The sequence below is a fragment of the Onychomys torridus genome, chromosome 19 (genome assembly GCF_903995425.1).
Source record: "Onychomys torridus chromosome 19, mOncTor1.1, whole genome shotgun sequence".
In the NCBI taxonomy this organism is placed as follows: domain Eukaryota; kingdom Metazoa; phylum Chordata; class Mammalia; order Rodentia; family Cricetidae; genus Onychomys; species Onychomys torridus.
Window position 1 is genome coordinate 60,555,053 of NC_050461.1, and position 27,037 is coordinate 60,582,089.

At 43.7% G+C, this 27,037-nt stretch overlaps 1 protein-coding gene across 11 annotated transcripts in view; it reads right to left on the reverse strand.

Annotated features, from left to right (window-relative positions):
• The window catches only part of Wdr27 (WD repeat domain 27), a 129,521-nt gene that overhangs the window by 86,828 nt on the left and 15,656 nt on the right, over positions 1-27,037 (reverse strand). For 10 of the 11 annotated variants that reach the window (XR_004943181.1, XR_004943179.1, XR_004943180.1 and 7 more), the window contains 13 exons: positions 20,993-21,117; positions 15,434-15,547; positions 14,013-14,064; positions 12,451-12,521; positions 11,592-11,712; positions 10,456-10,573; positions 7,188-7,291; positions 6,044-6,114; positions 5,681-5,802; positions 5,182-5,264; positions 4,126-4,204; positions 2,269-2,346; positions 221-318 (listed from right to left, as the gene is read on the reverse strand). Coding sequence is in view for 5 of the 11 variants with exons in the window: in XM_036168766.1 (XP_036024659.1) it covers positions 221-318; positions 2,269-2,346; positions 4,126-4,204; positions 5,182-5,264; positions 5,681-5,802; positions 6,044-6,114; positions 7,188-7,291; positions 10,456-10,573; positions 11,592-11,712; positions 12,451-12,521; positions 14,013-14,064; positions 15,434-15,547; positions 20,993-21,117 (1,236 nt within the window). In the remaining 6 variants the exon portion in view is untranslated. The remainder of the gene's footprint in view (positions 1-220; positions 319-2,268; positions 2,347-4,125; positions 4,205-5,181; positions 5,265-5,680; positions 5,803-6,043; positions 6,115-7,187; positions 7,292-10,455; positions 10,574-11,591; positions 11,713-12,450; positions 12,522-14,012; positions 14,065-15,433; positions 15,548-20,992; positions 21,118-27,037) is intronic. The other variant, XR_004943182.1, reaches the window with a different exon arrangement.

The window sequence follows — 27,037 nt, forward strand, 5'->3', positions numbered from 1 at the left end:
GGATTCCAACACAGCCTAAAGACCAGCTGAGACATCCCGATTCATGGACTGACATTGTTTGACTAGCTGGACTACAGTCTGTAAGAGACTCAGATCCCATATATATTTTCATTCTATCAGGTCTGTTCCTCTAGAGAACCCTGACCAATACAGCTAGTATCTTCAAAAACAAATTCACCCCAGGACAGTGGGCAGAACCCAGCTGCAGGTACAGGCTTACCTGAGTACTGCAGACAGCGCACAGCAACAGGCTCCTGGGCCACAGCAACCTGCCTGCTGAGACTTCTGGGTAGGAAATTCTCCAAAGAGTACTCCTTACTTTAAGGAAGGTCACAGTGAAAACCAAGAGAGAAGTTCAGGGGAGATTAGAAATAAACTAGAAATTAAGTATATTCCCCTCTACTTAGATATATCCTTTTATATGATTAAAGCTAAAAATCCATATAAACTCTTACATCCACAATCATGAATCACACTCCATAAACAGGTATGTATTCTGTCTTTTCAAAACATGTATGTTTGTGGGTTTGTGTGTAGTATGAAGAGCACTAAGGTTCAGGTCACCCTTGAGACCCAGTATCACTGGGAACACCAAGTACTCTATTGAGTCAGACACCTCATGCTATAGGTATATGTTCACCTTCTGATGTGGAGACTAGTGGAAATTGACAGGAGAACTAAGAGAAAAATCAATAATAATTCTTTAAAAATATGTCAATATGCATGGTTAAAATCATACCCATAATATCAAAAACCCATAGGAAATGCTTTGAATATACTCTTCCCAACAGAATGCAACTGACCAATAAGTACATAAAAACTCAGTGTCCTGACAACAGGTAAATACAACTTGGTAGTAAGTTACAATGTCACTCCACCAAGACTACTACCCAAAAAACATAAAATAAATAAGTGCTGGTAAAGATGTGAAGATAAAGAAACCCTTAATCCATTGTTAGAGGATATGTGAATTAGTATGATGATGCCTCAAAAAAACTAAAATTAAAACTACCATCTGATCAGTCTTACTCATGAGTACAGACTCAAAGGAAATAAAATCATTGCCAAAGAGATACCTGTTTGTCCATGTTCACTGGGGCACTGTTCACTACAGCTAAGATACAGAATCAACCTAGGTGCCCATCAATATGTGACTAGAAACAAATGTGGTCTATATACACCATGAAAAAGTACTCAGACATGGGCTAGAAAGATAGCTCAGCAGTTAAGAACACTTGCTGTTCTTCCAGGACCCAGTCTCCATTTCTGATGCCCACATTAGATAGCACATGTTGGCCAGTAACTTCAATGGCATGGGTCTGACGCCCTCTGCTGGCCTCTGTGGACACCTACATGCACTCACAGACACATCAGTAAAAGTAAAATAAATTCAAAAAGGAAATCCAGCCATAAAATAATAACATTCTTCCATTTGAGGCAAACTACATGGGAACTGTAAGATATTAAGTAAAATTCTCCAGCTCCAGAACCTCAAATACTGTATGTTCTCGCTCATATATGTAAGCATTAAAAAAAATTTTTTTTAAGTTGACCTAGACATAGAATAGTGATGACTCTAGAGATCAGGAGTAGTAGATAAAAGCCAGCCAGTCTCATCAAGGAGCACTGTACATAGTGTTAAGGCATCACACTAAGCCTCAGTAATAGGTGCAACTGATCAAAGTCAATCACAAACACTAGATGTTCCAGTAAGCATTTCGGTAAAAATAGTCACTGTTCAAATGTAGATGTGGGGTACATAAAGATGAGTTAGTTAAGTTAGGCAGCCCATAATTCTTTTTCATCATATATGTCCATCATGTATCATATAAAGTTCAGCCTGGGGCAAGCCCAAGGCCCCAAACTCTTTGTACATTCAGGCTATGTTTGCAGCATTCCAGCTCAATGTACCAGTGATGGCCACTAAGATGCAACATTGGCTCTGCAACTGCCCCTCTGTCACCACCGAGACCTGAAATGCTTCTCAGGGGTGGTCAGCCAACACACACAGTACTTTCCTACAACTGCATTTTTCTTGTAGCAAAAACTCACTATTTCAAAACTAGCAACATAATAAAAAGGGCAGAATATCCAAAGGTTTACTAAAATGAGATAACCATATTTGATTTTGAAGGATGCATATCAATGACATATTTGTATTCATATCTATGCATATATGGTCATATATCTGTTTAAAATGAAGAAAGCATTTTAAGAGTGTTTCTAAGTTGCTTCAAATTTACTTAATACATACACCCAATTACATACCATTTGTAATTGTTCTTGAATTTTGAAGTTCTTTTGCTATTACGCTTGATGTTAGTCTTTGGTGAAAACATAGTTACACTGGAAGGAAAATATATACATAGGTGTATATCACTCTCAACAATTAGGATTCTAAATTTCTTAAGATATTTACATTTTACAGAGAAAAATTAAACATATACAAACTTACATGATTTTTTCAGGTGCTTTTGTTTCTCTTGAGTCCAAAACCAGTCACTCACCCTGACTCAGAGATGTCACACTGCTACACACCTCCTCTTTGGTGACCCTACCTAATGCTTCTTGATCAAAGGGCAGTATCAGGACCACCAGCCTCCAACATCATCCAGTGTGGATCCTCAGAATCCATACTTAACCTCACAGATTAAAATGCAGCATTGTTTCTTCAATGCATGAATTTCCAATCCATCCAATCCATCCATCAGCCATCATTTATTCAGGGGTATCTTCTCTGGGCCACATTGTCATCTATGAAGTTCATGCTCAAAACTATACTATGCAATTCTAAACTCAACACACAAAAATCCCTTCTTGTTTTCAGTAGATTTACGGTTTTGTGTTGGCTGTACTCATAGTTATCCTGGAACTTATGTGGTCAGTGGGACACACTGGGACACAGTGGGACACAGTTGGGACACACCTGTGACTAACTTAGCCTTCTGTCTGTTCATCTTTCTTTCCCTCCTTCCCCCCATCTCTCTCCCCATCTGTCCCTCCTGTCTACCTACATCTGTTCATGGGTGTCTCACTTGAGAGTTTAAGGAGTCAAGTGCTGCCCCGAGCACAGACAGACAAGTAAAACAGCATCCACAGTTGTTGCCACTGGGAGAGAAAAAGCATGAGATGGGAAGGGTGAGGGGCGCAGGGCTCCAGCTGCACAGAGGACGGCCAAGGTAAGAGTGAGAGGACAGGAGCGAAGGTGAGGTGAGAGCACCAACGGGGATGGTAGACCCCACACCTTGTCACATGCTCTAAGCGCAGGGAGCCCGTGGGGCTCCTGAGCCTGGGGCAAATTTGACTACTGTGTTAAAGACTCACATGAGGTCTAGCTTTGAGATAAGAGGGTAGTGTGACTACACACTGTAAAGAAAAATAAGTTTGCCTTTAAGAAATCTGAAACTCTTGAAGGGCTGGGAAACCTCAAGGCTTTGTGGTGGTTTCTCCCATGATACTTTGTGTTTTCTGGTCTATAAGTAACCTCACCATTAGACTTGCTGCTTCAGATTTTAAACAGCCTGAGTTTTAATACCATGACATGGCAACAAATTTATTCTAATCAAGGGTCTATGGTCCAAAATGAACTCACTGATGGGTTACACAATCCTAATAGCCAGCTCTGAAAACATACATATGAGCTCAGTAAGCTGTATTTATGAGTAAGAGAGGGAGGGGGAAAGAGGGGGAAGGAAAGAAGGGGAGAGGAAGAGAGAAGGGGAGAGGCGGGGCACCAATTTCAGAGGAAATGGCCCCAAAACAGTTGAAGGTGTGTAGTCAGGCCATGGTGAGCTACCTCACTGTCATGTACCACCTTTCCCCACTTTTCTACCCCACCAGCTTCTCACTCACCACAGCCAACCTTATGATTTGACAATAACACAAGGAGCTGAGCAGAGATCAACAACCAATAGGCATTTAACAAACAGTAACTGCACAGCTGCTACCCTTATGGTAACTGTGGTACTCTGGGCTCTGGCTCACATTATAATCCTATTTAGGTCCCTGCCCACCCTGTTCATGGTGGAAACCTCCAAGACACATTAGTGTGCACACTAAACCCCATGGTATTCTTGCAGATCAATTCTGCCACTGACGCAAGAGACATGATGGCTGGTAACTTACTGTGGTGCCGATGTATAGCCAGATGATCTGATTTTAGCGTGGAAAACCAAGGGCTGGTCCTCTATGACACTCCTCACAGCTATATGACATGATGTAAAAGAAGCAGAAAACATTTAACATGCCAATTTCACTGTCCCATAAAAAAAGAACCCAGTCTCCCTAACCAGGAAAATTCTAACAAAATGACCTTCTGACCTAATGAAATGAAAAGGCTCTATACAGAAGTCAAGCCAAGGAAAAAAAGCCAAAACTTCATCAAGGAGATGAAAGGTACAAGAAAATAATGCAAACTATACTAAACCATACTTTGTGTAATACTGTGTATTTCTTTTGTTTCTTTTTCATTTGTTTGTTTGTTTGTTTGTTTTTGAGATAGGTTTCTCTGTGTAAAAGTCCTGGATGTCCTGAAACTTGCTTTGTACAGCAGGCTGGCCTTGAACTCACAGAGATTCAAAAGCCTCTACCTTCCAAGTTATGGGAGTAAAGGCATGTGGCACTATGCCCAGCTAATAGTAATGCATTTGGACTACAGTCCAGTACAGGGTCCCTGTTGGAAGAACACACAGGAATGGACCACAGCACACAGACTCAACCTGTCAGGAATTCCACTGAGGGGAATTTCTAGTTGTGACAGGATGTGATTTTGGCTAGATGTTTCAGAAACACACACTGAAGTATGATTGATGCAATAACACATTGTGCAACTACCCAGTGTCTATCACAGGTACCACTCTAAGTCCTCCAAAAATCACATCAGTATTGAGACATGCACTTGAGTTCCTGTGAACTATGCCAAACTCAGGGGAGAAGTGTGGCCCACATTCCCAACAGAAGATAATGTGTAATAAATCTAAGAGACAGAAGCAGCAGCACTGAATTTATCTTTTGGCAAATGTAAACTCACAAAGTGTCTCAGTAATTCTGACTGTGGGGGGAGATGGCTACATCTGTGTGTGTGTTTCAGAGTGTGTTATATTCACAAAGTGAGTCAGCAATTCTGACTGTGAGGGGAGATGGCTACATCTGTGTGTGTGTTTCAGAGTGTGTTACACTAACCATGTTTCTTGGTATTAGCAGGTTTATCAAAATTTTCCTTAATAATTCCAAAATACAGTGGAGAAGTTGGCAGGACACAGGAGCTAAAATAAAACCAATCACATTGTGAGAGCAAACAATGATATGATGGACCTGTTTCAATGCAACATACATCTTAAGGACAATGTAAGATTAACTCATGCAAATATAGATTTACAATATTTGGAAATTAAAATTACCAAGGTCCTTATCTTCATGAGAAAAATATTGACATACTTTAATGAAAGTGCTATTTTATAATTTACATTCTACTTGAAATAAACTAGCATTTTATGTTAAACTATGAACCATTTAGGTTTGAGCAAAATAAAATCATGACATAAAAAATTAGTTCTTTCATAGATCATTAGTATGGATGAGAGTTTTCAAGGTTTACCTATATTTCTTCACATGAAAAAGATCTAAAATGCAACCAATAGGTAAGTACCTACATACAATGTGATATGCAAAAAGACTGTACCTTGCCAGCACGGAAAGCATCCTTCCAGCACCAGGGCACTTCTGAAAGCTCAGCAGAGCAGCCAGGCTGATTTCCAATATGGCAATCTTATTTCCAAACATAGATGAAAGTATGCAAAATGCCTATGGGACACTTAAAAGATTAGCAGCATGACTGGACTAGGGGCCTGTGGGTATGTCCCATCCCTCCAGTCATAAACACAGCTTTGACAGATCTGTTTCACATGTACAGAGGATACCCATGTGCAATAAGTCATAATTTCACACATGCAATATCACCAAGACTGTTAGTGAAGAGGTACACAACAGAGCACAGAGAAATACATTGGACAGATCTGCCTACAGCACAAGTTTCACCACTCACCTTGGGGCTCACGGCCTCACCACGCATCACGGCACAGGACCCAGCAATTTGGACACTCAGGCTCTGAAATTCTTGATTTTCATCAAAATAAATATTTGAGAGGTTGACAAATGTAAATAAGTAGCTGACTCATTTGTTCAGTCTAGTTATAAGTCCTACAATTAGTGCTCTTCGACTGTAAGATGTACACTGCTGTGGATATCACTCTGTATAAATAAAATGCTGATTGGCCAGTAGCCATAGGTGGGAAAAGCACAGAAGAGAATTCTGGGAACAGGAAGGCTGAGTCAGAGAGATGCTGCCAGCCACCATGATGAGAAGCAGATGTTAAGATACTGATAAGCCATGAGCCACGTGGCAACTTATAGATTAGTAAAAATGGTTTAATTTAAGATATAAGGACAGTTAGCAAGAAGCCTGCCATGGCCATGCGGTTTGTAAATAATATAAGTCTCTGTGTGTTTATTTGGTTGGGTCTGAGCAGCTGCAGGACTGGTGGGTGAGAGAGATTTGTCCTGACCGTGGGCCAGGCAGGACCAGGAAAACTCTAGCTACAGTACACAGTTGGGGATACAATGTGGAAAGAGACAGGTTCTTTTTCACACAGTCAGCTGGTCAAGAGTCCACAGCTCCTCTTGCAGGTGGTCTAGGCCAACGCCAAGTATTTAGAGTGAATTGCCAGCAGGACTGACAGATGAACCTGTGAGGAAAAGAGCCTGTGGGAGGGAGCCTGTGGGAGGGAACCTGTGGGACACGCCTAATACATGCAGCTGTCTAGGTGCCTGACAAATGGAGGGCAAGGAGAGCCTCATAGGCCCCCAACACAAAGACAGAAGGAAAGGTTCACAGGAGCCTGACACAGTTGAATGAAGGAGGGTTTACAGAGTCCTGACACACAAGGAGAGGGGGAGGGCTCCACAGAAGCCTCAGAGATGGAAGTGCTGAATGTTCCAGAAGAGCAGAACTAAAGCTATGTCCTTCAGATTCCACGCTGAGCAGGTGCTACGTGTGGTTACTGATAAACTTATCCTCAAATTCAAATGGTCGGGCTTTCTACCCCAAACTTTTACTTCTCATCTATCTTTTTTAAGAAAACCAAGTTACAAGAGACTAACATCAAAGATCACTGAATTCAAGATCTCACCCTTGAAATGTAAAGCAGCTTCCAATTCAACACTTGCCAGGTTAAATATGAACAAAGCCGTTGAGCTTCCAATCCACAGGTATTTGGTGCACTCAGAAGAAAATCTAACCTTAGGAAGAAACAAACAGTCTTCCTTCAGGTTAGTGCCACAACATCCCCAGCATTCCTGTTCCTCCATTTGGTGGGGATGGACGCACACCTGTGTGACTAAGGCAAAAGCTGTCTCCACCAACACTTCAGCTAGTCACTTATCCCTTAATTATACTTGGGAATCGGGTGCTGAGTTTCAAGGCAGCCGCTCCTGTCTATTTGAAACAAGTATCCCCAAGGGTCAGAGCATGGACAAGCTCAATTCTGACCACTGTGGTTTGTATTTTTTCCTGCGTTTGCCAAAGCAGTTGCTGGCTAAGTCATCCAGAAGCCTAACAATCTTGTGGAGGATCTAGGCATGTGCTCAGATCAATGTTGCCAGTGGCCATGTCAGAGGAGCTGCAGGCAGAAATGGAGCTTACAGAATACAGCCCAGTGGAGAGCAAAGCTACTCTGGGTCCATCCGGAGAGGCAGAGCCCTGGGAGGATTGTTCCCAGAATGCCCCTTGCTTCTGCTGTGCTTCCTCCTGCTTGCTGCTGTCCTGTTTCTGCTTTATTTGGCATGGTGTGATTTCTATGTGAAAGGATCCCACTGAATCTAGTATAGTGTGATTGTTTCATGGAAAAATCCCAATCCTTGCTGGGCAATTTACTTGCAGTTCACAATGAAGATGATTTTTATAAGAACAGTGTAGTTAGACTGATGATTTAATTGGACTTTCTGAAGTTAGCCTAAAAGATACAGGTGGTTAGGGCAGTAAAGATGATTAGGGAAATGGTTTAGGTTATTCTCCCAATTGTTCCAATAAGAGATACAAAAAAAGGCAAACATAGGTTAGAAGTTACCTTCCCCTTTGTTAGATGTGAGATTTGCAAGAGTTGAAAATAAGAACAAGGAAGTTTCATATATTATAGACCCATGAATTCTGCCCATGGAAAAACAGGCTGATGATCAAAAAAATCAATTATGTCCCTACACTCAAGGTTAGGTCTGAGTTCCTTGGTCATGTAACTTACAGAATTAATCACAGACCCTGGTATGTACCTTGAAAACACAAAGTTGTGAAAGGAAATTAAATGACCCTACTGTGTGTAAAGAAAAATAGATGGTTAGCTGACCACTTGTTTAAAGTATCTCTAGAGTAGAAGAAATAAAATAGAAATCGGCTACACTGAAACTGCAAACAGCTATGTGCTGGTACAGAAGGAACTAGAAATAGACTTGGCTGCAGGAAATAAGGCTCAAATCAGTTGCCAAGGCATGTACATAACATAATTGCTTATGAGCCAACCTGGAGTCTGCCTGAGGGCCTAGCAACAGGCACTGTCAGAGGTCCTGATCATGCCCAACCAATGAGGGGTGACCACTCAATGTCACTGGATGAGGACACAGCCTGGGTGCTGGGAGGAGGGTATATAAGGCTTTCCCCATTACTGAATAACTGAGTCTGTTGGCCTTTCACCTGACTCCCGGTGTCTGTGTCATTGACACCAAGCTTTCTTACCCCCTCCCATGAGGGAGTTGTTAGGACCCAGCAATACTTGGCTTGCAACATTTGGCTTGCTTAAAAAGCTTTGCTAATCAATTTTAAAAGAATAATTGATGTGGGGTGAAGATGTTATAGTGGGAAATTAATATAAAAACTGTTTAACTACTTGTGGGCATCTAAGAAAAACATGTAACTTGTGATCATCATGTAATTTCTTCCTGTGCAAAGATTTTAATTTATTTTTGGAAAATATGCAACTTGTGGTTGTGAGGTAACCTTTTCTTACATAGAAATTTTTGTCTAAGGAGGTATAAGGTAAAAGGGATAAGAAAAATTAATAAAGGTAGAAGGAAAGATGTAGAATGGAACATCAGGGAAGATGGAGGAGAACATCAGGGAAGATGGAGGGGGAGGACATCAGGGAAGATGGAGGGGGAGGACATCAGGGAAGATGGAGGAGGAGGACATCAGGGAAGATGGAGGGGGAGAACATCAGGGAAGATGGAGGGGGAGAACATCAGGGAAGATGGAGGGGGAGAACATTAGAGAAGATGGAGAACATCAGGGAAGATGGAGGAGGAGAACATCAGGGTAGAAGAACAAAACAAAAAAAGAACAGAGTAGGAACAAGCAGCAGAAATAAAAATAAAATGAAGAGTTAAGCTTTGGCCCTCAGAAAAGTCTCCTGTGTGTACAGCTCCACCAACACATCACTCCTTTGCAGTTTCTTTGACCTGCTGAAAGCTGGCCCTTCAGCAGCACAATGTCACCATGGTCCTTGTATCTGAAGATGCTGCCAGTTACTTTCGTGAAAATAAAAGTAAGCTCAGAGAGCAGCTATCTGGTCCACAGTGGCAGAGTTCATCAGAAAGCAAACATGAGTCTGTTTGTATTGGTTGAACTTCCTGTTCCTTCACTTTATCCCGAACAGTAGATCATTTGTAAACTCTCTCACTACAGCAGTCAGCAAGCACCCCTCCTGAGATCCACACTACACAACCCAGCACTTTCCACATCACCTAACAAATCATGGTGAACAGGATTCATTAGTGTGACCCTGGCTTTGCCTGCAGGAATTCCCAGTACTCTGAGGTAGGACACAGGAAGTCCTGTGACTCCAGTGCAGGAACCAGCCCTCCTCCTGCCTCTATTTTGCCAGTGTGACTTGGACAAGAGGGAGTGCTCTATTCCCAAGGCCCAGAAAGTTAATGAGCTCTCTTCATTTGCAAGCAACCTCCCCCATCTAGAGCTGAATTCACAGATGCTAAAGGTGCTGAGCTGTCTCAGGGGGAAAGGCAAGCTCTTAGACAATGCTTCCTTGTATTCCCAAGAATTTATAATGTTCAGAAATAAATGAGTAAAATTCACTAGGGATCGATTTTAACATGGAACACCTGGGAGGAAAGAGTGTGAGCTAAGACTGTCATGTCACAATCCAAGGAAAGGTCTACTACAGAGGTTCTATATTTGGTTAGAAAAGTTATCTAATTCCTTTTGCTAACAAGACTTGAATAAAACTAGCAAAATTTACTAAATCTAAGACTTAAAATATGCAATTTTAGGAACACTTACAGTCAGTAATGAGAGACACAAGACTTGGTGTTTACTTCAACCATTCAGAAAACCGAACTTTGGGCTCACTTAAGAAAGTTAGTGACTACAGCTTGGGCCCTGCTCATCATACGTACACTCCACACTGGGAATCCTGCAGGCTGAGGTCACAGTGTGCCAGGCTCAGGACAGGGAATGTTGCTTCAGCCTCTTCCCTTTTATCCACCTCAGGTCTGGAGTGGCACTGACTGTCTTCTAGGGAACAGAGTTATTGATTACCTAAGAAGCAAAGGTGCTTAGCAATCAGTTAACAGAATGAATCATAAGTCAGAAAAGCATTTAGACTTTGAAGACTAAGAAAAATAAAGCTAAAAATCAAAAGGGAAGCCTAGATTGAGACTATAAGGGATGGGGGATGGGGAAAAGAGACTGTCAGTGCCAAGAGGTTAATGTCACCATTCCTAACATAGATCTAAACTGTAGTAAAGAATGAGCAACTGTTTATAAAATAAATAATAACAAAAATCATGGCTTAATATATTTGTGAAAAAAGAGATACACTGGTAGGGCAGTAACTTCTGACCTAATTTAAAACAAAAACAAATCATTTAAAGCCATACAAAAACTATAAACGAAGGAAGGGAGGAAATATCCATAAGAACAAATCTATCGGGCAGGAAGAGTGTCAAGGAAACTAATACACACACCCATAACAGCTCTCAGCATCACTGAAAAAAAGACGTCATCACTCCTCAAGTAAGTGCCAGCTCCTTCGGGGACCTACAAGAGGTGAGTGGAGGTACGGAAGAGGCAGATATGGACAAGTGGGTGCAATTTTGGACAGCAGAGCTGGTAAGGGGGGGCTTTAGGGAGTAGGTAAGGAAGACAGGATCTGAGGCCTGAAGGAGAAGATGGGTCAGCATTGAAATGCAAACAGGGAGGCAGCACCCCGGAGACAGTGCACTAGTTTGCTCAGATGCACTGTTCAGAAGCTGCAGGGCCTGCCCTCTTGAGCTCCTGCTTTGACGAAAACCCAAGGGTTTGTGTTCTCCCATTCCCTGAGACCCTGTACTCCACACAGCACTCTGAGCCAGCCTCCAGCCCGGGGAACAGAACCTATGGGGCATGGTGGCATCAGAAGTCAGGACCCCAAAGCTTTTCCAAAATCAGAGACTTCCCTTGTTTTCCTTCCCACCCTATCCAATGGAGACGCTGACGTGTGCCCTTGAGTGCTGTGTCCATTCAGGAGGCCTGAAGAGCACAAGAAGCACACCTGGCCGACTGTCCTGCCCAGCCATCATTCTTCGGGTGGAGAAAGTCTCACTCTTCTTCCTTAGGTCCACATGTGCCACACGGTGGTAGTGATGTCTCTCCATCAAACTAAAGATCCACAGCTACAAAAGCAAAATATGTAGACACCAATCTCTTTCAAGAAGTGATACTTTCAAGAAGGAATGGGGGGCAGAGCAGATGAGCTGCATCAGATATACTCCTGGGTTCTCCTAGACACCTGGACTATCCTGAATGTTGCTTTCAGCCCCTCCTTGAAAGCTGCACAGCTTCCAAGCAGGTACTTACGGGGGAAGTTTGTCCAGAATCTTAGGTCAGACATGGCTATGATTCACTGTCATACAGAGACAGCTATGGGGTCCCAAGATCACTAGCACCTACAGAGCACATGCTACAGACTTTGAACCACAAGTACTTCTACCATGTTATGGGCCCTAACACACAGGATAATGACAGTTGAGCTTGAGAAAAAGGAAAATAAACTATCTTAGCTTCCCAGTGTACAACTTCATCATAGGTATATCAACAGTACCTTTATAAAATAAACCTAAAGTGTTTATACTACATTTTTAAGTAAGTATCTTCAGTTTTAAAATCATCTGATGCTAGTGGCTGAAAAAGTGGTTCTAACTTTTGCTACATTCAAATACTGTATAATATACATTGTTAAAACATGTATATCAAGGTCACTCTGCAGATCAAAGTCCTCCCATCCCCACCACAGTGCTGAGATGCACAATGGACAAAGCCTAGAACACCACAGGTGATGACAGAAAAGAGACCTTGCACATGTTCATGTTCCATATGTCTGAGACTCAGCTAGAACTTCAAAGGGCTCTCACCTGGCCATCGGCACTGCCAGTGACCAGCTGTCGGTTTTCTTCACTGATAAGCAAACTCAGGAGAGGGTAACCTGAGAGGGGACAAAGGACATTCAGTATGGACAGTGCTTCTTCTAGGTGACTTAGCACTATTCTGAATCTTGATACCAGGAGGTAAAAATTATAAGTGAATAGAAATTTGGAAGCATTCATGGGCAAGAGGAAAAAATTAATGTTGTCCCAAATAAGAATGGTGGGTATATTGCAGCCAGGAAATTAGATAGGTAGGTAGGTAGGTAGGTAGGTAGGTAGGTAGATAGATAGATAGATAGATAGATAGATAGATAGATAGATAGATAGATTAAAAACAAACAAACAAAAAATAATGGTGGTAGATCCTGGTTAGTCCCATCCCATCTGCCAACACTGAGCAAGTCCAAAGCAACTGCCTGGAGGAAGGACATATATATAGCTCAGGTAGCATTTTAAACAGAGCAGAGCAGTTCCTGTAGGCCAAAAACAATGAAAACATAGATTTAGTGATAAATTTTTCAAGCAGTTAAATGGGTGTCTTACAAAAAAAAATAAAAGAACTCTCTAAATTTTAATTTTACTTAAAATATAGTCAAAATATCAAGAATTTGGAAGAACTAGATAAACAGAGGTTGGGAAACACTGTACGTCCCAATTAAGCTATAAGTGACATTCATGGTGAGTCTATAGCACAGTCTGCAATTGTGTTCCTCAATCAAATTGTTCCACAAGATTGCTTCAGGAAAATCCAACAAACTTCCAGAAAATGTGCTTCATGGACAAGCTTGGTGAAAAACTCCAGGCTGTCAGAACACAATATTCTACATGTGGGTAACTGACCTAAAAATGCTCAATCTTGGAAAAATACAGTAGTAACTCTAGCAGAATACCAAAGCACCTGTGTTTTCCTTGAGTGGCATTTTCATGAGGCATCTCAAAGGAAAGGAAAGACCCCTAACATCAGCCACCCTGCTCTCCCAGAACACTGTGCACACATGGCAGAACATGGGAAGAACTCCAGAAGCAACCCATGAGATGCAAGGTGGAAACACAGGGCCCCAGGAGAAATGCTCCCCTGGCTCACACACAATACCCCAGGTTCCAGGAGAGCCAGCCCATAGGAACTGGTCACTCCTCTACATAATAATGTGTTGACTCCATTGCCCACCAGAGACCATCTGATGAAAGCAACAATTATTCTAGAATCCGTAGGATGGACAGCTGTCTCCAGCCTCACCAATGGCTGATATGTTATCCAGTTCTGGTGTCCCTCCACACTTTTCCAGCTCTGGGCCTCTCCTCAGGACAGCAGGGGCCCTGTCTTGAGCACGTGTGCATGCACACATGTGCATGCCTGTGAAAGGTAAAATTCCTCGGAGACAGTAACTGTGAAGCTCACCCACTGTATACAGAAGGATGAGAATTGACAGCTACATAGAGGAAGCTGGTGATTCCGACTGTCACACCTCTGTCTCTGGAGTGACAGACACACTTGGAGGGTTTGTTCACACAGCCTACCCAGCTAGAATGTAGAAGGGTCTTTGATTTACCTGTTAAAATGGATGAGCTATATATCAAGGATCCCACACAATAGTCCCAGACCTTTAAATGAAAAGATATTTCTTTAAGAGACATAAAATGTTGCTATGTTGCTAAACCATGAACTAAATTTTAAGCAATTAAAAATTAATCTGTATAAATAATAATTAAAGAATGAAAATTCACATAGTGAATCACTGCATTGTTAAAACCCAAGACTTCAGAATAATGAAAACATCCTGAGTCTTCCCAAGATGACTACCTATGGATTTGGGAAGATGAAGACATACCTAAGAGACATCAATTCCTGGACATATAATCAATTCTCCAATTAGTAGCTCAGTGAAGAATGTCAGCATGTCCCTGGGTCTATGGCCCAGTTGTGGAGGTTGCTTACCCGGAGGACTGCATTCTAACCATGACAGACACTTGTGTTTGCTGTCTATACCCACTATCCCTTCTATGGTGGGCACACCTCCAGGGACATTCCAAAATATCAACCCTCTTCATTCTCATGACCACCAGTGAGACAAGAGGCCCCATTTTGTCTATTTGAAGTATAAAATTGAAGCTCAACATAGTTATCCAAGTATGGCAACTTGGATTTCTGTCCCAACAGCTGCCGACTCCCAGAGGACGTCAGGACCCACTGGGTCTCATGAGATAGGCATGATTTAAAATGACCGTAGTATAAATTCTCACAGCTTCTGTGATTTGATACACATGTGTGACTCTCAGCTTTTCTTTTAGGACAATGATAAATGTCTACCCTTTGTTAGTAAAACCATGGTAACACTAGCTAACGGGGCTGCTCATAAGTGAACCTGCATTTTGCTTTATTTTTTCTGAAGCTCAGTTTAGTTGTGATTGAATCCTCTCATTGAGGACCCTGGATCCTCAGCTGTTAGTCATTAGGAAACACTGCAGATATACATTGCCCCCTCTAGATTTAGATGTAAGAAAAGTTGGGACAGTTCAAATGCTGGAGACCCAAGAAATGCACCAAGGAGTATCCCAGACCTACCAGAACATCAAAACTCCACTTCTGCGTGGGTGAGAAAACAGCCTCCTCGGGTATGTGCTTTAAATTATATTCATTTTTATTTCTGTGTGTGAGTGCTTTGCTTGCATGTGTGTATGGGTACCACATATATGCAGTGTCCATGGAGGACAGAATAAGGCATTGGATACCCTGGAACTAGAATTCCAGACAGTTGTGAGCCACTGTGTGGGTGCTGGGAACAGAGTCCTGACCCTCTGCAGGAACAGCAGTATTCTTAACCACCAGGCCATCTTTTCTCCAGCTCCATCATATTTGTATTACAAGAAAAAAACTTTCACAGCAATAGCAATCCAACAGCAGCAGGCAGATATGTCCCATAGCATCCCTACGTCCACAGTGTCCCTAACACCACAAGCCACTGCTGCCCACCTTAAAGCTTCTGTCTTCAGACACAGAGATGAGGATGTTTGCTTGCCAGGGACAGAACTCTACTGCTGTCACTGAGCCTTGATGGCCCTGCAGCTCCACCAGCACAGACTGCTTCTAGAAGAAAGGAATATTTGTAAAATGTTATTCATGGAATTTTCTAGAATGATAAACATCAAGAAATCATAGTCTACTACAGAAAAGAAAGCTTGCTAAAATAAATTCTACAAGGCCAAGCAATGGGCTCAGTAGGTAAAGGCACTTGCCACCAAGTCTGAAGACTTAAGTTCAGTCCCTGGAACTCACATGGTCTATTGGAGTCCACCAAGGTTTCCTAGTGGCTTTACCCAGCAGGACTGCATAAGAGGATGATTGGGCTACAGGCCTTAGTATCAGGTGTTTGGAAGAGTCTACAGATGGTTGTATCTAGCACGGGGAGGTCTTTTTGCCTCATCCCTTGGCATTTTTTATAAAAAGCCCTTTGGAACATAAATCCAGTTACTCTGAACCTGATAGAAGACAAAGTAGGAAGTACTCTTGAATGCATTGGCACTGGAGATCACTTTCTAAATATAACAACAGTAGCACAGACACTGAGGGGAACAATCAATCAATGGAACCTGTTGAAACTAAGAAGCTTTTGCAGAGCAAAGGACACGGTCAACAAGACAAAGCGAGAGCCTACAGAATGGGAAAAGGTCTTCACCAACCCCACATCTGACAGAGAGAGGGCTGATATCCAGAATATATAAAAAAACTCAAGAAATTAGACCTCAAAACGCCCAACAGTCCAATTAAGAAATGGGCTATAGAACTAAACAGAGAATTCTCCACAGAGGAAGTTCAAATGGCTGAAAGACATTTAAGGAATTGCTCAACATCCCTAATTATCCGGGAAATGCAAATCAAAATGACTCTGAGATACCACCTTACACCTGTCAGAGTGGCTAAGATCAAAAACACAGAAGACAGCTTATGCTGGACAGGATGTGAAGCAAGGGGAACTCTCCTCCACTGCTGGTGGGAATGCAAGCTTGTACAGCCACTTTGGAAATCAATATGGCGCTTCCTTAGAAAACTGGGAATCCATCTCCCCCAAGACCCAGCTGTAGCACTCTTGGGCATATACCCAAGGAATGCTCAATCATACCACAAGGGCATTTGCTCAGCTATGTTCATATCAGCATTGTTTGTAATAGCCAGAACCTGGAAACAACCTAGATGCCCTTCAATTGAAGAATGGATAAAGAAAATATGGTACATACTACTCAGCAGAGAAAAACAATGACATCATGAGGTTTGCAGGCAAATGGATGGATCTAGAAAAAACCATCCTGAGTGAGGTAACCCAGACTCAGAAGGACAAACATGGTATGTACTCACTCATAGGAGGATACTAAATGTAAAACGAAGATGACTAGACTGCTACACAACTCCAGGGAGGCTACCTAGAAAACGGGACCCTAGGAAAGACACAGGGATCACCCAACACAGAGAAATGGATGAGATCTATATGAACAACCTGGACGACAGTGGGAGTAATGAAGGGCAAGGTTTGAGGGAAAGAAAGCTTAGGGGAGCAGGAGATCCCAGCTGGATCAAGAACAGAAAGGGAGAACAAGGAATAACAGACCATGATAAATGAAGACCACATGAGAACAGGAATAGGCAGAGTGCTGGAGAGGTTCCCTGAAATCCACAATGACACATCCTCTGTAGACTGCTGGCAGTGGTCGAGAGAAAGCATGATCTGACCTAGTCTGGTGATCAGATGGCCAAACACCCTAACAGTTGAGCTGGAACTCTCATCCAATAACTGATGGAAGTGGATGCAGTGTATGTGCATTCGAGCACGTGTACACACACACACACACACACACACACACACACACACACACACACACACACACACACACACACACACACAAATGTTGTTTAATTTAAAGAATAATTTTTATTTTATACATTCCTCTTTCCAAATTTGGGCCTACCCTATCTATATCACCTCAGAAGTTAAAAAGTCTGATGCCCAAGCTCTGAGCGAGGTACATCATCAGTAAGGAAAGGTAAGAACCAGCTAAATCTGACCTGGTACAAACAGGGGCCTGGCATCTCCTGGATTCCCTGTTGTCTGTGGCTTTCTCCTGACAGTCTCTTCTCAGCAGCCCATGGGTTCAGGGTGAAGGTAAGATGCTCAGTCTTTTACTATCTGTCCCTTTATGTCTGTTTCCTTCATTTGTTCTCTACCACTGTCTGCCTCACTCACCCTTTCTGCCTGTCCTATCTTCTACCTCCCTTTGAAGCTATTCTCCAGTAGAGAGTAACTAAAATATAGCAAGACAACATGGTACTGTAGCAGGAATCTTAAAAGTACTTATTAATAAAAGCAAACCTGAGGCAGGTATTGGGGTAAACACTGGAAGATCAGAGAAGCAGAACAAGCCACGGCTTCCTCACCTTGCCAATTCCTCAGCTGATCCTGTTTCCTCAGACTGGAAGCTTCTGAGTCCTCATCCAAATGAATCTCAGCTGAACTGCTTCTCGAAAGCCTAAAAGCTTAACCAGGCCAAAAGCTTCTAGTTTCTGGTCTTCACGCCTTATATACCTTTCTGCTTCCTGCCATCACTCCCTGGGATTAAAGGTTCTTGTTACCATGCCTGGCTGTTTCCAGTGTGGCCTTGAACTCACAGAGATCCAGACAGATTTCTGCCTCTGGAATGCTAGGATTAAAGGTGTGAGTGCTACCATTTTCTGCCCTCTTTATCTAGTGTCTGTTCTGTTCTCTGACCCCAGATAAGTTTATTAGGGTGCACAATATTTTGGGAACCACCACATAGTACACGTACTACAGAGTGAGTTATCCCTTCCTTCAACTCTCAGCTTCACACAGCCCAGGCTTGGACTAGAAGTCAATGGACCAGCTCCCATTCTAACATGCCCTAAGCAACAAGGCTGTGAGAACAACAGGACCTCCTGAGAGTAACAGCTGCCTCCCACCTCCAGTCCCAGTGGGTTCCCTGTCCAGTGGCAAGGAGATACTTGAACGTTATGATACTTTATGCAGACTGGAAGGACACCTCAGACATATGTGTGTGTGTGTGTGTGTGTGTGTGTGTGTGTGTGTGTGTGTGTGTGTGTAATCATAGGTCTGCATATGATCAATAGACAGATATAGATGATAGATAGGTGATAGATGCTCAATATATAGATGAAAGATGATAGGTGGATATATAGAAGTTAAATGATACTAGTCTGACAGATGACACAACTTTTAAGTACACACTGAACTCTAAAAGCTGTCTTTAACACTCTAATGAACAACCCTGATAAACAGGGTTTAGAGTTGTATGGGGTATATTATATCGATAACCAGCAAACAATTAGAGACAGAAGATCATAATGCGTGTTGGGACAGAGGTAGAGAGGAAATGAGGTTATAGAATATGCATTCTGTTCCCTTCTGGAGCTTGAAAGCTCCCCAATTTCCATTCTCTAAAGTAAAACCACTCACTTACATATGACTATATTATCACCTGCCAGATACTTTGTTTCCTTCTAATGGTTTATATTTCATGGTGATTGAAAAGTGCTCAGTATTCACTTGAATGCTTTCAGAGAAAATTATGTGACCTATTGAACATTTTTCTGGAAGTGTAAGCCATCTGTGGACTGACTTGTCCTGTTCCTTGGCAGCCTGTCCACCACATCATTCTCCCTTGGGAGCCTGTCCACACTCTGCACAGCTGCTGCTCACACAGCTTCCACCTGAGCGAATTTCTACTGTCTGACTTTTGATTTCCAGGTACATAACACTGTGTCAATCACTTTTGCTCTCTGAACACTTCCCCGACTTTGAACACCAGCAAACTTACCTATCCTCCATCTGGTCTCCCTCACCCTAATTAATGTTAGTCTTCCATTTTGGTGGTTGGTTTGTGATGCAGTTGAGTGGCCTGGTGCCGATCTGTTCAACTACCAAAGGGTGTTTTCATACATCTTTACTGCTTGGAGCTGAAGATGAGCTTATCCAGAAGGCTCCCACACACCTGACCTAGAACTGATCAGCCACCTCCTCCTCAGCCTCCAGACTACAACTGAAGTGAGGGAAGTGGTGTTTCTCTCAATGTGAACCTCAATTTCATTCACAGTTAGCCCCAAAACTGTCTGAACATAACCGTGTGCCCTTTGTGTGGGGTTTGTTAACAATGGCTCCAGTATCCACCACCTGCCTTCCTGCTGCTACCTCAGCCTCATGCATCATTTAATGATGAGTTCTGTGGCGGTCTGAATAAGAATGGCCCCCATAGGCTCATAGATTGAATGCATGGTCACCAGGGAGTGGTGCCATTGGAAAGGATTGGGAGGAATGGCCTTTTTGGGAAATGTGTCACTGGGGGGGTGGGCTTTGAGGTTTCAAAGCTCTCTCTCTCTCTCTCTCTTTCTCTCTCTCTCTCTCTCTCTCTCTCTCTCTCTCTCTCTTTCTCTCGACCCGGATGTAGCTCCCAGCCACTGCTCCAATGCCTTGCCTGCTGCCATGCTCCCTGCCATGATGACAATGAACTAAGCCTCTGAAACTTTAAGAGCAAGCTCCTAATCGAATGTCTTCTTTTGTAAGAGTTGCCTTGGCCATGGTGTCTCTTCATAGCAATACAACAGTAACTAGGACATTTCGTACCCCAAATGCCTTACATGGCCTAGGGCCTAGGATAACCACCTCATGACTCTTGGCTAACATCTTCCCTCACCTAAGCATTTTAAAGCAGACAGCAAGGAAAGCCAGAGAAGGCAAAATGCTTCATTGGCTGTATTAACCTGAACACTGGGCAAGACAGCTGCCCCAGGCACACGGCACTCTCCCATGAATTCAGGATGCAGAGGCTCCTTCTTTCTCTCCAGGGAGATCTTATAACACCTGGCACTGCTTTACCATACCTCAGGCACCAGTGCTCAACAAACCCCAGGATAGAAATCCCCAGCCTAGGAGGCATTCACTTTTACATGAACTGTCTCAATTAAGAAATAAGTGAGATGGCTGGGCAGTGGTGGCGCAGGCCTTTAATCCCAGCACTCAGGAGGCAGAGGCAGGCAGATCTTTGTGAGTTCAAGGCCAGCCTAGTCTACCGAGCGAGATCCAGGAAAGGCGCAAAGCTACACAGAGAAAACCTGTCTCCAAAAACCAAAAAACAAAAAACAAAACTAAGTGAGAAGTCTGAGTCACAGTGGAAAATGGATTTTGACAAACAGGCAGCTGAAGCACTGTGCTACACAGATTATGGGGGAACTCCCAAGGTAGGAGAGTGCTCCAAAAGAACTGTTTTGGTAAATGTGTCTGCTGAAAAAGTATCCCTGCACAAATTCATGTTAACACCGATTCCAGTGGCTTATCAATTACAAGATCAAGATGTTTTCCTTGGATTCCCGCCCCCAACATCTTTACAAAATACATCAAACCAAATTGCCATTTATAAAGGGAAGCAGGAATGAAATCCTCATCAACAGGAACCCAGCCTGGAAGGAACTACCCACTGTGTGCTTGGGACCTCCACCGGGTGTCGTTCTTACCTCCACATCCATCACAGATATTTTGTTTCCAGCACACACGGCAACAGCATGATCATCCAGACTAAATCTCAAACAGTGCACTGTTTGTAAAAAGGAACCCAGGATAGTCCCTCGAGGCGTCAGACCTAGAGCAAGTTTCAGATATTAGCATCAGTTCACCAGATGTGAGAAGAATGGGTCCTGTATAGTTCTCTGCTCCAGAGCCACAGGCAGAGGAACAACAGGCTGGGACATGATGATGCAGCACAGTCCTTTTTCTGAGGCAGTTCATTATAGAACCAAGGTCATAAAGAAACCAGTCTCACTGGGCGGTGGTAGCACACACCTTTAATCCCAGCACTCAGGAGGCAGAGCCAGGTGGATATCCGTGAGTTCAAGGCCAGCCTGGTCTACAGAGAGAGATCCAGGAAAGGTGCAAAGCTACACAGAGAAACCCTGTCTTGAAAAAAGAAGAAGAAGAAAAGAAAAGAAACCAGTCTCCAGAGGGTCATGGGCACCCAGAAGAGCTGCACAGACCAAGCTCTTCACCCAGCGCTTCTCCATGTGTACATTGCCATCCAGGCTCTGGCAGTGAAAAACTCTGACCAGTGTTGGGGACAGTGTGCCATGAGAACTCTGGCCTCTGAGGCTCTTACCACCAAGGTGACATCTCCACGGCAGCCTGCAGGACCCTGGGTAATAATGAAAAATGTGTGCAGAGAAGGTTCAAGTGGAGCCACACCGGGGAATACGGTGCCTGCCATCTGCTCTGAGCCTCAGAAGCCAGTTAATTAGCACAGATGTGTTACAAGTCAACCAAAAGACCCTGTATGTGGTGGCGAAGCTTAGTTGTCAACTTGACTACATCTAGAATCAACTAAAACCCAAGCAGTTATGCACACCTCTGAAGGACTTTTTTGGCCAGACCATTGAGGTGGGAAGACCCACCCTAAACCAGTGGAGGTCCACAGAGGCTTCCTAGTAAGACCTTACTCAAGGTCAGAGAATCTGAGCTTGCTTTACCCAGCAGAGCTGCATATGGGATGATTTGGCCAAAAACATAGTTACCAGGTGTTTTGAAGGGTCTACACTTAGCTGTACGGTATGCTTTGATCTTGAAATGAGAGGGTATTTTGCCATGACCCTTGGCATCATACAAAAAGCCCTTTGGAATAAACCTCCAGGTGACTGGGTATTGACCCAGTGCCCTCCCAAAGCTACCCAGTGTCTCAGTCTTTCTTATCATCTCTTTCTATCTTTCTATCTATCATTTCCTCATTCCTCTCTCCTCCCTGCAGAACCCTTCCACAGGTCAGAGCTGGACTCCGGCAGACTCCCACGTTATCCTAAATCTAAAATACACTTTCAGTGGCAGCCCACATGAAGGACATGGAAGGGAGCTTTCACTTTTTGCCTGCTTGCCCTCATTCCTGCAGGCAAATTCAGCTACCTTGCTGCTGGGGCATTCCTTTGTCATTAGAACCTACTTTGGGGGTGGAGGGAATTCTAAGATAAACTGGAGAACAGCAGCTCTCTAGGAATTTTGTGGGACTCCAACACCAAACTGGGACTGATGAGACATCCAGTTGCATGGCTTGAACTACCAGACTCTTGGCCTTTTAGGAGACAGCCATTATTGATCTACTGGGACCCCAGTCTATAAGGTGCTCTAATACTCCCCTTTTTACACACACACACACACACACACACACACACACACACACACACACACCACACACTTCACTGTACCTGCTATCTATAGTTCATTCTCTCGGCTCTGATCCTTTAGAGATCCATGACTAAAACACTATGGAAGGGATGCATGTGTGTCACAAACAACATCACTCACTCATGGACTTGGCCTGCTCTTTCACAAGCCCCTGTGTTGTGTGTGCTATGTCGGCCTCTTCTCAGCACCTGCGGGGCAGCCCCCAACTGGACAGGCCTCTGCCTTTGTGGAAAATTAACATGCAGGAGGCGAAGACATAGCACAGTCAACTCCAGGAAGCAAAACAGATCAATGAGTACATGGAGGACTAGTGATGGCCGCCCACTTAAAAGGTGTGCCATATATAGGAGGGTGAGGAGCCCAAGTGGCAAAGAGGACAAGTGCTATATACAGTGGCCAGAAGGGGCCTTTGGCAGATCACCTGTGTCCAGACCTAGGGACTCAGCGGCACTGGCAGTGACTAAAACAGAACTAATTTAAAGCCCTGGAAGGCAGAGTCCCTGCTCCGCCAGGGTGAGGGTGGAGTCTGGGTGTGTGGCACTTTCTCTACGTGGGTGGGGAGTTGCTGGACTTTGAGCAAACACTGGGCAGAGGGTGACTAACTTTGAGAGTTGAGAATTAAATGCAGACACAGAGAAATGAAGGGAAAGGAAGGTGGTTAGACGTTGATGTCAGAATCCAGAGGAAGGATTTGGTAGCTTGTGCCTTTAGCACCTGCGGATGTGTGACGGATGCCCACATGTGAGACAGCATTTAAAGGTAAGACTCAACAATGATTGAAATGGAGTGAGCTGAGGTCCTAACCTGAGCAACTGAAGAATAGAGCTCTGGTGAATTCACACAGAAAGATGGTGAAGGGGATCTGCAGAGCAGGAGTGGCAGTACCAGCCTTCTACAATGCTTAGACATGACAAGGAGTTATTTATTTATTCTCGGTTTTTCGAGACAGGGTTTCTTTGTGTAGTTTTGGTGCCTGTTCTCGATCTCGGCTCTATAGACCAGGCTGGCTTTGAACTCACAGAGATCCGCTTGGCTCTGCCTTCCGAGTGCTGGGATTAAAGGTGTGTGCCACCACAGCCCGGCGATGACGAAGAATTTTTAGCAGGAAGTATCTGGAGACTAAATTAGGAGAAGCTCTGGACAGAAACAAAGGGGTACACCATCAGCACATGAATTGTTGAGTAAAATCACCAACGGAGTTTCGAAGGGAAAAAATAAAAAGCTTTCTTTTGGTGAGAAGTTGCAAGTAAGAAGAGGGAGCTAAGCAGCCAACAGGCTCTGAGGTAAGACTGACCACAGTCGCCAGTGTAGAGGCCACCAGCCACATCCTTCTCCCCTCCAAGCTACCCACAATGCCCAGGAACCAAACACAAGTGGCTCCAACTCTGTACAGACAAAAGAGCCATACTGAGAGCTTATACCTTCCAGGAGCTCCTCTCCCCTCAAACCCATAATGCAAGTTCATTCTCATCTCCACCAGCTTCAGCATAGGAAACGGTACATGGAACAATCTGTTATGTACTGTACAGATGGCAAGTGAGCGCTGGTCCTATGATTCAGAAAGAAGTTTCTACCCAAGAACAGACCATTCATGCACCAACATCCATGTGAGGAACCTAAAACATAGTAACCATGACATGGGAAAACACTTTACTACACAGACAGCTGTGGATCTACAGCCTCAGAAGTAAAGCCACTTCTAAAACAGAGAAGCATGTATCCACAGCCTCGGGAGTACAGCTCCTTCTAACATAGAGGACTATCTACAGACAGCCTCAGGAATAAGTCCCTTCAAGCACAGAGGGCCATCTACCTACAGCCTCCAAGTACAGCTCTTTCCAACACAGGACTGTCTCCATACAACCTCTTCTAACACAGAGGGCTGCAGATCTATAGCCTCAGGAGTGCCGTTCTCTCTTAACATAGGGTGTTTTCTGCCTACAGCTTCAGGAATATTGCCAGCCCCTTCTAACATTGGACTATCTATAACAGCCTTGGGAGTATAACTGCTTCTAACATAGAGGGCCTACCTATAACTTTAAGTGTACATGTATTAGTTACTTCTCTATTTCTGTGATAAAACACCATGATCAAGACAGCTCAAAGAAGGGTTTATTTGGGGCTTATAGTTCCAGAGGGATAGAAGCCCAGAACCATCATGGTAGGGGACACAGCAGTAGGCAGACAGGAGTAACAGTAGAGCAACTGAGAGCTTACATCCCAATCCACAAACAGGAAGCAGAGGAAATACACTCAAAATGGTTCTTTTGAAACCTCAAAGCCCAACCCCAGTGATATACCTCCCTCAAAATGGCCACACCTCCTAATCCTTCCCAAACAGGTCTACTACATGGGGACCAGGTATCCAAACATATGAGCTCATGTTGACCATTCTCATTTAAACCACCACAGCATAGGTCCTTCTAACACAGAAGTATCTACCTACACCCTAGGAGTACAGCCCCTTCTAACACAGGGTACCATCTGACAGCCTGAAAAGTACAATTTCTCTAATGCAGAGGACTGTCTATCTACAGCCTGAGAAGTACAGCCCTCTAACACAGAGGGTTGTCTATCCACAGCTTCAGAGTACATCTCCTCTAACACAGAGGTCTGTCCATCCACAGCCTGAGAAGTACAGCCCCTCTAACACAGCCTCAGGGATACAGCTCTTTTTAATATGTAAATGGCAATGATCACATACCAACCTGTCTTCTGTCAAAGCAAATACAGAACTCCTAACTGTTCCTGGGGCTTCATATCTGCTTGGCCCCTGATGTTGGCACAGCTTAGCCACTATCTTCCTGTCCACTTACTCACCCATTGGTACCTTCTGTTCCTGCTCCAACCCTGTTCTGCCCTTTCCCCTTGCAGCTAAGCACAACTCTACACCTTCCGCCTTACCCAGCAACCTCAGCAATAGCTTCTTCCCTGGGGCTGGTTTAGGTTATCTTAGCAATACGTGCTCTGCTTACATTTCTGTCAGCCCACTTCTAAGACCTCTTGAACTCTGCTACAGCCTCTTTAACTTGTATTCATTCTGTAACTCAGATGGATAGATGGATGGATGCATGGATGCACGGATGGATGGGTGGATGGACGGACAGATAGACGGATCAATGGATGGATGGATGGACTTACTCTATGCTGTGTGATATGAAAGTTAATACCAGTTGTTAAGAATGGAATAAAAGAACATGCATTACCTCAGCTAGATGACAATGTAGAAGGGATTGTCTGGAAATTGCCACCAATGAAATTGTCACACCTTGTGAATTCATATTATTAAAAAATATGTTAAATTGTGAAAAGACACAAATCTGTCTGGCTATGTTTCTGGCATACTTCATTCACACCGCTGAGGTACAAACTTATGTAATTCTGTGGATACCTGGCATCACTATGTATAACCCTATAAACACATATCTGGGATGTGGTCCCACCTGAGCCATGAGCCTCAGCTGGGGAAGCTCGCATAACACACACTTCCTCAGTCTCTGCCAACCAGGCCCTTCACACCCAGGGTCTCTGCAGCCATATCTTTTTGTCTCTATCCCAGGCTCCAGCTAGGTCTCCCATCTTCAGCTTCGGTCACATTCTTCAGAAGTCACCTGTGTGCAAACATGCTGTCGTCTATTCAGTCTGAGTGGGAAACGTCCCTGCAGAGAGCAAGCCTTGCTCCTTCACCACTGCATTTACAACACGAAATACAACAAGCACCTGGGTCACTGATCTACAAGGTGAGACGCTCCAAACTGTCCATGGATCCCTGGAGGTCTAACTATCGCTATTTAAAAGAAGAAAATGAAGAACAATACCCAGCAAGCCTCTGCACCCACAGGTCACACAGCAAAGGTCAGTGGAGCTAATGACAAGGAACACTTAGACACCTACAACACTGAAGGGACTTAAAGAGGTCTGACTCCTGACGTTACAAATGTCCTTACAGAGACGATTCACTCCCTGGGTGGTGCTAGGATTAAACACATGGTCTCCTTAATTAATTAGGGCTTCTGTTGCCATAAAAAATGTGATGGCTAAAAGCATCGGGATGAAAGGTTTATTTTTATCTTACAGTTTGTAGTTCATTGTCCAGGAAAGGCAGGGCAGGAACTCAATAGGAACTAATGCAGAATCCACGAAGCAACACTGATTACTGACTTGCTTCTCATGGCTTGATCAGTTTTCTTTCTTATACACCCCAGGATCACCTGCCTGGGGCCACAACACCAACCGTTGCCCTTCTGTACCAATCATCCATCAAGAAAATGCCCTACATGTCTGCCTAGAGGCCAATCTCATGGAAGCTTTTTCTCCACCGAGGATCCCTTTTCTTA